This window comes from Ochotona princeps, chromosome 17 (genome assembly GCF_030435755.1).
Source record: "Ochotona princeps isolate mOchPri1 chromosome 17, mOchPri1.hap1, whole genome shotgun sequence".
Lineage (NCBI taxonomy): Eukaryota > Metazoa > Chordata > Mammalia > Lagomorpha > Ochotonidae > Ochotona > Ochotona princeps.
Window position 1 is genome coordinate 53,692,942 of NC_080848.1, and position 12,333 is coordinate 53,705,274.

Here is a 12,333-nt window from a genome sequence, read left to right on the forward strand (position 1 = left end):
GGCCCAAGTTTTCCCTCCAGGCCTGGGCCCAGCCTTCTGCTCAGTGACTCTGAGCCCCTCTCAGACTGGCTCCCACCCCATCTGCCAGTCAGGGCCTATGCCTGCACCTGCTCCAGGTCCCCAGGCTGCCAAGAGGAAGAGCCCGCTCCTCCCAGCCAGGGATTCCCCCGAGGAGGAAGCCCGCCTCCTAGGGAAATGAGGCCGCTGGGGCTGTACCTTGAGCGGAGAATTGATTTTCTCCCTGCCAATGTGCCTTCCTACTCTCTCTCTTTCCCACCTGCTGGGCACAGAGGCCAGCTTCCCTTGTCCTAGGACGGACCCTCTTCCTGTGGCCCTGCAACCCTGAGCTGACAATGCCCCCTCCTTCTCTGGTCCCAATAAAGACAGACCAAGACTCATTCTCTTTAATATCTATTTATCAACATTTTATCACAATAATAATAAAAATAATATCTGTTTTAAAAATCCACAGGGAGTTTTCAAGGGAAGAGCTTGTCTCGGGCCCTCAGCCCTCACAGTTGGGAGCTCCTGGCCTAGTTCCAGGCTCTCTGGCTTCCTGCCACCAGCCCCTCTTTGTGCCTGAAGGTGGAGTCTTTTGGGGAGCCCCAGCCTTGCCCACAGTGTCAGAAAACAGGGTGTCCTGGTGATTTGGGTGAGGGAGGGTAAATGGGGGTGTGGAAAAATTAAGGCTTGGGAGCCAGTGAGGTGGAGGCCGGGGTGGGGGGGAGGGCGGGGCAGGGATTGTTAGAATGTGTTTCTGTGGTATGGGAACCACGTGAACACGCCCTGACAGCCCACGGAGGGAGGGGCAGGGATTGAGGGCAGAGCAGCAGTGGGTGGGGGCGGAGCAGGCAGAGGGGACACAGTGGGAACCCCGGTGCCCCTCAGTGAACTTGGAAGAGTCCAAAGTAGGTGAGGAAGGGGGCAGCCTTGAGATGGGCCCAGGGGAGGGTGCGAATCCGCAGGGAGGACCCGGGCCGCAGGGACAACAGCCCGGACACCTGGCAAAGACGCAGCTGGGGCCCAAGGGAACTGGCTGCCGTGGCCGAGAACTCCTCCAGACAGCGCAGGGTCAGCACGTTGTCCACCAGCAAGTCCAGCTTCTGGTAGACAGCCTTCCCCTCGTCAAAGTGCACCTGTGAGGCACCAGGGTGGGGCAGATGGGGAGAAACCAGGGAAAGCCAGGGACTTTCAAATGCCATAGCCAGAGTGGCTTCCACCACCCTGCCAAGCCAGGTGGGCTTACCTGACAATACAGATAGAAGAGCCCTGCCCGGGTGACTGTAAATTCCCCTAGCTGGCGGTCATAGCGCAGAGGGCTGGAGCTGTTGATTTTGGCTTCCTCCCAGCCACTCACTGTGCCATCCACACCTGAGGCGGAGATAGTCCAAGATAAGGAAAAGTCCCCACAACTCCTCAGGGACCCACCTTCCCCTGAAGATACACAGGGAGATGGCCCAAGGCAGGGGAGGGGCAGTGCTCTGTGGAAGACCAGAGGGTAACAGGAAGTTATATAAGGAAACCTCACATAGCTAACCAGAAGGATTCGGAATAAATTGTCAACAGAGGACAGAACAGGGTTGAAAGAGAAGTGGAGCAGTTTTCATTTTCCTTCATCTGTGTCTAGTGTTTGGTCGTTTTATGCTGAAAATGAACACACACACACACACACACACATTGCTTAAATCACAAATGTGAAAAATACGTGGCAGGTGTTTGGTGAAATGGTTGAGTTGCCACTTTGGAGATTGACATTCCAAATCTAAGTGCCTGGGTTCGAGTCCCAGCTCCACCTGTGAGTCTAGCGTCTTGCTGGTGTGCACCCTGGGAGGCAACAGGCGATGAGTACTTGGGTCCCTGTAGCTCATGCGGGAGACTGGGATGGAATTCCAGACTCCTGGTTTCAGCCCTGACTATTGGGGGCATTTGGAGAGTGGAACAAGGATGGAAGATCTCTCTCACTGTGTCCCTCTGCCTTTCAAGTCCATTTAAAACATTAAAAAATATATCTATTGGCTCATGAACGGATTAATAAAATGTGGCATGACTGTACAGCCATGGCTGAGATCATACAAGCTACCTCATGCACATAATTTTTTTCACCTGGCACAGTGACCTCAGTCTTGTTCCTCACGTACATGCGTCAGTACTTCATTAGGCTTCGTGACCAAATATTGTTCCACAGTCAAGTGCAGAGAGACTGAAGGTACAATATTAGAGCTCTGGAAATGATGGGAATAGGAGGTAATGGGCACAAAGTTTATTTTCAAGGTGCTGGAAAATGTTCTAAAATGACCACGGTGACCAATGACACTGCTCAGCTCAGCTTCAGCCGTTGCGGTCATTTGGGGAATGAACCAGCAGATGGGGGAATCTTTCTCTGTCTCTCCTTCTGTCTGTAAATCTGATCTGCCTTTCCAATAAAAATAAGTAAGTCCTTTTTTTAAGATTTATTTTTATTGAAAAGTCAGATATACAGAGAGGAAGAGAGACAGAAAGATCTTTCGTCTGTTGATTCATTCCCAAGCAGCTGCAGTGATCGGAGCTGAGCCGATCTGAAGCCAGGAGCCTTTTCTGGGTCTCCAGTGCTGGTGCAGGGTCCCGAAGCTTTGGGCCATCCTCAATTGCTTTCCCAGGCCATAGGCAGAGAGCTGGATGGGAAGCAGGGCTGCTGGGGTTAGAACCGGCACCCATATGGGATCCTATCACATGCAGGACAAGGACTTTAGCCGCTAGGCTACTGCACCAGGCCCAAGAAGTATTTCTTAAAATAAAAAAAAAAAAATACATTAAAAAAGGTTTACGGAAGGGAAACAGCATTGTAGCACAACAGGTTAAGTTGTCATCTTCAGCGCTGTCATCCCATATACGCATGAGTTTGAGCCCTGGCTGCCCTATTTTCTATCCAGCTCCCTGCTTGAGCATCTGCCACCCCTGTGGGATACCCCAGAAGCAGATCCTGGCTTCGACTTGGCCCACCCCTCACTGTTGCAGCCATTTGGGGTTGCAAGCATCAGATGGAAGCTCTCTTACTGTGTGTGCTTCTCTCTCTGGAACTCTGCCTTTCAAATAACTAAATCTTTACAAAAAATTATGCAAAATGAGCATTATGACAAAATCTAATTTAATTCTTTTTGCACCAAGATGCTCCTGCACATCTCTTAATTCTATCTTTAATGAGCCTTTTGAAATCCCCTCATATAATAAAAAACATCCTACCGTACACTTTCAGTGATTTATGGTCTGTAAGTTATGTCTCAATGTGACTGTTACCAAAACACACATTCAAGCCAAAATGCCCTAAAGCTACAGCTATTGCAAACTGCAAAGAAGAGAAACAATACCATGAACAAGTGGACAGAGACCACTGCCTTGTTCACCACCTGCAGATGGGCCAGGTCCCAGCAGGTGCTCAGAGAACCCCTGAGGGAAGACCAAGTGGCTGAGGGAGCTGTGAGCACCAACTCCTCTGGCCCTGACTCTCCCGGCACCTCTCTGGCTGGGGGTCAGCTGCCTTCCTTCACCAGCCCCAGGCACTGTCCTTGTCAGTTTTTCAACCAAGAAGTAATCCCTCTCCCCACCGGCCCAGCGCGGTAGCCTAGTGAGTAAACTCCTTGTCAGGCAAGCCGGGATTCCATATGGGCATTAGCTCTAATGCCAACAGCCACGCCTCCCATTCAGCTCCCTGCTTGCAGCCTAGGAAAGCAATCAAGGATGACCCAGAGCACTGGGACCCTGCACCCGTGTAGGAAACCTGGAGAGGCTCTGGGCTCCTGGCTACGGATCGGCTCAGCTCCGGCCATTGCGGCCGCTTGGGGAGTGAATTAATGGACAGAAGATCTTCCTCTCTGTCTCCTCTTCTCTCTGTATATCTGACTTTCCAAATATATATATATTTCCAAATATATATACATATATAAATCTTAAAAAAAAAACAAAACAGTAACTCCTGCTGGGCAGTCCCACGACTGTTCCAGCATTGTAGCCAAGCGAGCTGTTGCTTGGAACATCAGCATCCCATGGCAGAGTGGCAGATTTGGGTCCTGGCTGCTCCACTTGCAGCCTAGCTCTCCTTCAGTGCACCGGGGAGGCAGCAGATGGTGGCCCGGGGACTGGGGCCCTGCCACCTTCATGGGAGACCAGGATGGAAGTTCCGGCTTCCTGATTTTGGTCTGGCTCAGTGCTCCAGCTGTTGTGCCTGTTTTGGGGGAATAAACAGACTCTGGCAGGCTTTTTCTGTGTGTGTCCCTTCCTCTCTGTCATCTGGCATTCAAATACGTAAATGAATAAATCTTTAGAGAATCAATTACTAAAGAAAAAATAGTTTATGGAAAGTGGAGGAAAAAATTCATCTCATGGGTTAATTTTAAATTATTTGAGAGACAGAGGGAGAGAGAGTGACCTCTCCATTCATTGGCTCACTCCTCACATGTCTATGACAGGCTGAGCCATGCTGTGGCCAGAAGCCAGAAACTCAAACCAGATCTCCCATGTAGACGGAGGGATCCAATTAAAACACCTCTGCTGGGCCCACCATGATAGCCTAATGGCTAAAATGTCCACAACTTGCATGTACCGGGATCCCATGTGGGCGCCGGTTCGTCTCCCAGCTGTAACACTTCCCTTCCAGCTCCCTGCTTGTGGCCTGGGAAAACAGGATGGCCCAAAGCCTTGGGACCTTGCACCCCGGGGCTCCTGGCTTAGGATCCACTCAGCTCTGGCTGTTGTGGCCACTTGGGGAGTGAACCAGCAGATGGAAGATCTTTCTTTACTTATTAAAAAAGAAAAGAAATAAGACACCTCTGCTGCTTCCAGAATCTGTCTGCCATTAGCAGGAATCTAGAGTCAGGAGCCAAAGCACAGAAATGAGTCCAGGTACAAAGATATATGACTTGAGAAGTTTTTTAAATTTTTTGATTATTTTAAATATTTATTTATTTTTATTGGAAAGTCAGATATACAGAGAGAGAGACAGTGAGGAAATCATCCGTCCACTAATTCAGTCCCCAAACAATCACAATGGCTAGAGCTGAGCCTAGCCGGGTCAGCTCTGAAGCCAGGAGCCCAGTGTCTCTTCTGGGTCTCCCACGCAGGTGCAGGGCCCCAAAGCTTTGGGCCGTCCTCCACTGCTTTCCCAGGCCACAGGCAGGGAGCTGGATGGGAAGCGGGGCTGCTGGAATTAGAACTAGAAGCCATATGGGATCTTGGCACGGACAAGGTGAGGACTTTACTCACTAGGCTACGGCACCAGGTCCCCATTTTTAATTTATCAAAAAAAAAAAAAAATCCATGGAAAATTCACATTATGAAAGAGCTGTGCATGGATTTCAAAATTTTTGCACCGAAATAAATACATCAGGGTGTTTAGCCTAGTGAGAAAAATATCAGTTAAAACTCCCAAGTTGGGCCTGGTGCCATAGTCTAGCGTCTAAAGTCCTTGTCTTGCATACACCAGGATCCCACTGGAGTGCCAGTTCATATCCTGGCTGCCTACTTCCCATCCCACTCCCTGCTTGTGGCCTGGGAAAGCAGTCAAGGACGGCCCAAAGCCTTGGGACCCTGCACCCGAGTGGGAGATGCAGAAGAAGCTCTTGGCTTTGGATCAGCCCAGCTCTGGCTGTTGTCGCCACCTGGGAAGTGAACCAGTGGGTGGAAGAGCTTTCCCTCTGTTTCTGCTTCTCTTTATAATTCTGTCGTTCAAAAAACAAACCAACAAAAACCAAAAACAAAGGTCCGGCATGGTAGCCTAGCGGCTAAAGTCCTTGCTTTGCATGTGCTGGGATCCCATGTGGGGGCCGGTTCTAATCCCGGCAGTCCCGCTTCCCATCCAGCTCCCCTCTTGTGGCCTGGGAAAGCAGTCAAGGATGGCCCAAAGCCTTGGGGCCCTTCACCCGTGTGGGAGACCTGGAAGAGGTTCCTGGCTCCTGGCTTTGGATCGGCGCAGCACCGGCCGTTGCGGTCACTTGGGGAGTGAATCATCAGATAGAATATGTCCTGTCTCTCCTCCTCTCTATATATCTGACTTTGCAATAAAAATAAATAAATAAATCTTAAAAAAGAAAGAAAAACAAAAAACCTGCATTTTCTCTTAGATGCTAGAGCATCACCCTCCTGGGTCTCTCTCTACCTGTCAGTCGCTCAGGCTGGCTCTCTCCCCTTTGTCCCAGAGCCTGGCAGCTTGGTTGACGACGCCCTGGTTTCTCTGCAGTCTACAGCGCTGAACGCCAGCCGCGGGGCCCTGACCCTGACTTCACCCATGCTGACCTGCTGTTGGGCTGTCCCCTTTGTCCAGCCACCTGTTGTGGATTGCACTTTGTCTTCATTTCCCCACTTGTTTATTTACTAATAATTTCCATCACCAGCGTCCTGGTCTGAGCCACTCTGAGCTCTTGCCTCCAGGCCTATCCCAGAAGGAAAGTCAGTCCAGGTGGGAGTGGCACCCGAAATGAAAGGGGACAGTGTAAGAGCTGAGTCCACAAGAGGCACCAGAGGGCCGCAGCGAGGCAAGGGCAAGAGGAGGACTACCCCACAGATGGAGAGCCAAGGGCATTCAGGATGGGCAGGGAAGGGCTGAGGGGCAGATTGGAGGGCAGCAGTGGGCTAAGGACGGAGGGTGGCAGCGAGGGGTGGGTGGGGAGAGGGTGGGTCGGGCAGGAGCAGAGCCGGAAGCATTTGGGGGAAAGCTGATCGGGGTCCCAAGGGTTCATGGACTCTGGAGGGAAAGAGCAGAGACTCTTAAGTGCTTCTTACAGAAGTGGAGGAGGGTGTGTTAGAGGGAGAAGGAGAACTAGCCTGGGATCCGGACCTAGATCCTGACAGGCTTCCTGCGTCACAGAGAGAGCCAAGCTCTGAGAGCTTTGCCTGAACCAACTGCTTGTGGGGGGTGCCAGAAACGAAAGCAGGAGGGAATGGGACGTCCCAGGCTTTGAAGGGCTGCTTTCCCAGGGAGCTGGTGTTGGGGGAGCAGTCAGGGGAGAGCTTGGAGCAGGGCATGGGGTCTCACCTGCCCGTGCCCCGTCCTGTCCTGGCCGTGGGTGAACTGTAAGACACGGGAAAGGGTCCATGAGGCCTGGCTGGCTCCTGCCTACTCCTGCAGCCCTCCCGCAGGGCTTGGCTCACCCGTCACCCACCTTCATAGTGGGCGGCAATCGCCCTACGAACCCGTGGTTTCCGGCCTTTGGTTGCTGGGAATCAAGCAAGGAGAGGTGAGTGAGGCCCAGCATTCTGGGGTCTGCTTCCCGGTCCCCCGACCTGCTCCCCACCCAGATGTGGTTCCCTCATCCTCATGCAGGAGACTCCAACTTCGGAATCTTCCCCCAAGGAAAGGGGACTTAACTCAGCACCCATGGGAGCAAAGGGGTGCAGAGAAGACAGGGATAACAGGATCATCCCACGTAGAGCTGGATACAGCCATCACATGATGCCCCATGCTGCACCTGTTTGCTTGCAGGGCCTGGCACCCGGAATCAGACTTTCTAGGCTCAGCCACCCGTCTGCTTCACCTACATCCCAGATTGCAGTAAGTGGGTTTAAGTTCATCTCTGCTGTCAGTTCCAACCACCTGGCCATACATGCACCCTGGGGGGACAGCAGGTGATGGCTCAAGTGGCTGGGGCCCTGCCACCCACATGGGAGGCCCAGCTGCAGCATGGCCCTAGGGATTTAGGGATCAGAACATGAGAGCTCTGTCTGCATCTCTCTCTCCCTCTGTCTTTAAAACAAATGAAAATAAATAATACTTAAATAATAATAATATTTATTAAGAAAGATGATGATAAACAGTTCCTACATTCTGGACCGGTTTGTTGCACGCCCTTGCTTCCACTCTGCCTGCTTCAATCTCTCCATGAGGGAGCTGGCTTTCACTCTGCTGCCTGAACGGGGCAGTGAGGGTGAATCCAGGAACCACCTTGCCCCAGCCAGACTGGACTATCCCCGCACTTACCACTTCGGCGAGGCCGAGCCAAGCCTTTAAGGAAAGGCACCGGACCCTGGCTTTCCTCTGCCTGCAGATTCAGCTCCTAAGGGAATTAGGACGGGCTCAGCCAGGGCCTCTCCAAGACAGAACTTGGCACCGGGATGGGGAGCGTTTAAGAGGGGTGGGGGCTCAGGCCCCCGTCCTAACCTCTAGTAAGGCCAGCCACACCTTCTCCACCCACCTGCCAACCAGCACACACCTGCCGGCGCAAGCGCCTCTTCCTGTGCCGCCCCCACAGCACCCCCTCCTCTAGGGCACGCTCCGCTCACACGCCTCCCACTCTAACTCCCAACAGCCAATAAACACTCGGTGCACAAGTGGCACAACCCTGGCATCAGCTCCTTCCACACATCCCAGGCTCTCTGCCTCACATGCAGCACACCCGGACCCCTGCACATGCATGCAGCGTTCACCCGCGCACGCTGCTGGTGCAAACCTCGCACACCACCCCCCCAGCGGCAGCCTCGGCACCTCGGCACCCACCCCCTCCCCGCGCCCACAGACACTCACCAGGGGCTCCAGCTCCTCCTTGGCCACCAGCTCCCCCTGGGAAGGCTCCTGCTAGGAAGGAGGCAGCGTCACCCCCGTCCTTGTATTTCTTTCTCCACCTGCCATCTCGCCCTCCACCCGACCTCCGACCTCCAGGGTCCCCTGGCCCTCAGCCCACCCGATTGGCTCCTCCGCAGTCTCAGGGTGCCCAGAGGGAGGGTTGTGCAGCGGTGGGGGGCCTCACCTGGCCAGATAACGATGCCCGGCTCCCCAGGCTGACCACGGCCAGCAGGAGGCCAAGGCAGGCCAGAGCCAGGCCCAGGCCCAGCACAAGTGGGGCCAGCAGGGCGGTGCCCAGCTCCCCCCTGCGCCCCCTCCGCCTCTGGCTCCGACGGGCGGCCATGGGGGCGGAGGGCTGTGCCTGCCTCACCGCCCCCCCATCCCGGGACCCGAGGGAGCTGGGAGGGGGGAAGCGGGCGGGCGGATCGGGCGGCCGAGAGGGAGGGGCGAGGGAAGCGGTGCGGGAGGGGGGAAGAGGACAGGAAGCCGGACGCTGTTTGTGGAATTCGCCTCGAGCCGGGGTGCTACGCCGGGCGGGCAGCGGAGCCTCGGGTGCCCGGTGGGGCCAGCGGGAGCACCGGGCCGAAGGCGCCAAGAGGGCCGGACCGGGCCGGAGCCAGGGCTCCACCGAACCTGGATGATGCTGCCGTGGCCTCCCCGAGCACCCAGCCTCTGGACGTGTCTTCACCTTCCAGGTGGCACCTGGCAAAGACCTGGAGAAAATGGATGAACCTGGTCGTGATGTCCCTCCTTGCAGCCAGTGCTGGGCATTTAAATGCCTGCAGCCTGCAGCTTACTAGATAGCAAATCCGCGGTTCCAGAATTTACTTCTCTGGGTATCCGGCCACCACTTTGGCTAATGTCCTGGAATTCCAGAAATATGGGGAAAATGGAATTAGACGTTCTGACGGCCTTGCATTAGGGGATCTTCATCACAGAAAATGCACCTCATGAGACAATTATGCATGGGGTTCCTTAAAAAAAAAATTATTTGAAAGTTCAAAATTCTAGTGAGAGAGAGAGAGATATTCCATCTGCTGGTTTACTTCCCAAATGGCCAGGCCTAAATCAGAAGGCTGAAACTCCGTCCTAGTCTCTTATTTGAGAGCCAGGACCTAAGTACTTGCATTCTTTTGGAATGCTTTCCCAGGCACCTCAGCAGGGAATTGGACCAGAAGTGGAGCAGCTGGGATTTCAAACACCACTCACGTGGGATGCCAACAACACAGGCAGCGGCTTAACATACTGCATCAGCTTGCCAAGCTTTTTTTTTTTTAAGATTTATTTATTTTTATTGGAAAGGTGGATATACAGAGAGGAGGAGAGACAGAGAGGAAGATCTCCCATCCAATGATTCACTGCCCAGGTGACCACAACGGCTGAAGCTAAGCCAATCCAAAGCCAGGAGCTCTTCCGGGTCTCCCACGGGGGTGCAGGGTCCCAAGGCTTTGGGCCGTCCTCAACTGCTTTCCTAGGCCACAAGCAGGGAGCTGGATGGGAAGTGGGGCTGCCGGGATTAGAACCGGAGACCACATGGGATCCCGGGCCTGCAAGCCGAGGACCTTGACCACTACACTATCGTGCCGGGCCTGCCAGCCTTTTTTATTTATTTATTGCACTACAGTGAACATCTTTTCATTCCATTTTCCACCAAGTTCTGAAGTACCCTCATGTTAGTGGACACAATGGGTCCAACTGGTTTGGGGTGTGCAGTCACACAGGGTCGACAATGGACCAGGATGAGCAAAGGGCGCATGGGAGGGCCCTTGTTGATCAAGCAGCACACCCCTTCACCCATTGCTTTAAAAGTCTGGCCCATAGCCAGCGTCCTGCAGCTCTGATGGGTTCATGTGGGGGCGTGTTGGGCTGAGCCCCTCTGAGGGCAGCAAGTCCAGCCTGCCAGCAACAGCTTCTGAAAAACAAGTGCAACCTGTAGTAGATACTCAGTGCTCCGCCTCTTAAGGAAAATACTGAAGACAGAAATGCAACAGTTTAGGGAAGCACAAGAAGCCTGATCATGACATTCCAAAGGACCCTGGGTAGGCAAGAAAAAGAGCAAAGAAAAAATACATGATGTAACTTCTCCAGGAGTCCTGAGTAAGGGGGACCCCAGAAATTGGGGCTCACACACAATGAATCTTCAGATGCTGAGTCCTCCAAAGGGGCCTGATTGAGAACTGTGCAAGTGTCTGCAATATCAGTTCCTGGATTGGCTCCTGTCTCATGCCTCACTGGCCTACAGATTCAGTTCCTTGATTATGATTCCTGCCTTTCAATTGGTTGTTAGTCTACCATTCCCTTGATTGGTTAAGTCTACGCTACTTTTGAGAAATGAGCCAATCAGTGAGAGCTACTGTGTCTATAAAACAGCCAGCACTGGCAGTTTCCTGTCCTGCGGTTTCTCTCTTGACTGCTGTGGCAGGAGGCTTCCTGTGTCCATCAGCTTGGCCCCTTGGTTCTGTCTGTGTGGAAGTTTTTTGACATGAGCTGAGAAGTTAGATTGTCCTCACGCTCCTGTGACAGTGGCTCAGGCTGGGAGGTGAACACAGTCCTTGATCGGTCCACAGGAGAAGGAAGAGAGGGGCTGTGCGCCTGGGCTCCATTGACCATGAACAGGCAGGGCCCCACAGCATCTCTCCAGGATCCTCCCATTCTGCACTCAGAGACTGCACCTGTTTCCCAGGGACTTCTCCAAGTTGCCACCTAATACAGGATCAATGTTCCTTACTCAAGCATTTGGACTGACCCACAGTTCCACTGGGGACCATCAGTTCCCCCACCCAAGTTGTAACTTTTTGATTAAAATGTCCCTTTTAAAAATACATTTATTTGGGCCCGGCGGCGTGGCCTAGCGGCTAAAGTCCTCGCCTTGAAAGCCCCGGGATCCCATATGGGCGCCGGTTCTAATCCCGGCAGCTCCACTTCCCATCCAGCTCCCTGCTTGTGGCCTGGGAAAGCAGTTGAGGACGGCCCAATGCATTGGGACACTGCACCTGCGTGGGAGACCGGGAAGAGGTTCCAGGTTCCCGGCTTCGGATCGGCGCGCACCGGCCCGTTGCGGCTCACTTGGGGAGTGAATCATTGGACGGAAGATCTTCCTCTCTGTTTCTCCTCTGTATATATCTGGCTGTAATAAAATGAATAAATCTTTAAAAAAAAAATAAAAATAAAAATAAAAATACATTTATTTTATTATTGGAAAGGCAGATATGCATAGAAAAGGAGATACAGAAAGATAAGATATTCTGTCCACTGATTGGTTAACTTCCGTCCAATGTTTCACTCCCCAAGTGGCTGCAACAGCTGGAGCTGAGCCAATCCGAAGCCAGGAGCCAGGAACTTGTTCTGGGTCTCCCATGTGAGTACAGGGTCCCAAAGCTTTGGACCATCCTCTATTGCTTTCCTAGGCCACAAGCAGGGAGCTGGATGGGAAGTAGAGCAAGCAGCTGGGACACGAACCTGTGCCCCTAAGGGATCCCTGCAGATGCAAGGCAAAGATTTAGCCACTAGGCTATTGTGCCAGTCCCATGTCCTGTATTTTCAAAGTAAGCTTTAAAATTTTTTATTTTGGGCCCGGCGGCATGGCCTAGCGGCTAAAGTCCTCACCTTGAAAGCCCCGGGATCCCATATGGGAGCCGGTTCTAATCCCGGCAGCTCCACTCCCTGCTTGTGGCCTGGGAAAGCAGTCGAGAACGGCCCAAAGCCTTGGGACCCTGCACCTGCGTGGGAGACCTGGAGGAAGAGGATTTGGGCTCCCAGCTTTGGATCAGCATAGTACTGGCTGTTGCAGTCACTTGGACGGAAGA

General features: G+C 53.1%; 1 protein-coding gene across 3 annotated transcripts; it reads right to left on the minus strand.

Moving 5' to 3' along the window:
* Window positions 1-398: 398 nt before the first annotated feature.
* On the minus strand, window positions 399-8,991 carry TNFSF12 (TNF superfamily member 12). Of its 3 annotated transcripts, none has more exons than XM_058675942.1 (7): window positions 8,712-8,991; window positions 8,489-8,539; window positions 7,946-8,021; window positions 7,131-7,184; window positions 7,004-7,039; window positions 1,247-1,371; window positions 399-1,136 (listed from the first exon to the last, which is right to left on the minus strand). In XM_058675942.1, the coding sequence occupies exons 1-7, from the start codon at window positions 8,868-8,870 to the stop codon at window positions 885-887; spliced, it is 753 nt and encodes a 250-aa protein (XP_058531925.1). In that variant the 5' UTR covers window positions 8,871-8,991; the 3' UTR covers window positions 399-884. The 3 variants fall into 3 exon arrangements, with proteins under 3 accessions (XP_058531925.1, XP_012785180.1, XP_058531924.1); XM_012929726.3 differs by having other exon boundaries at window positions 8,489-8,536; window positions 8,712-8,988; XM_058675941.1 differs by lacking the exon at window positions 7,004-7,039 and having other exon boundaries at window positions 8,712-8,988.
* Window positions 8,992-12,333: the final 3,342 nt, after the last annotated feature.

Coding starts and splice junctions, on each gene's coding strand:
- TNFSF12 (XM_058675942.1), bottom strand. CDS start 8,870: ATGGCCGCCCGTCGGAGCCAGAGGCGGAGGGGGCGCAGGGGGGAGCTG. Junction 7,185..7,945: donor GGCTCGGCCTCGCCGAAGTG/GTAAGTGCGGGG, acceptor CTTGATTCCCAG/CAACCAAAGGCCGGAAACCA. Junction 1,137..1,246: donor TCTTCTATCTGTATTGTCAG/GTAAGCCCACCT, acceptor GGTGCCTCACAG/GTGCACTTTGACGAGGGGAA.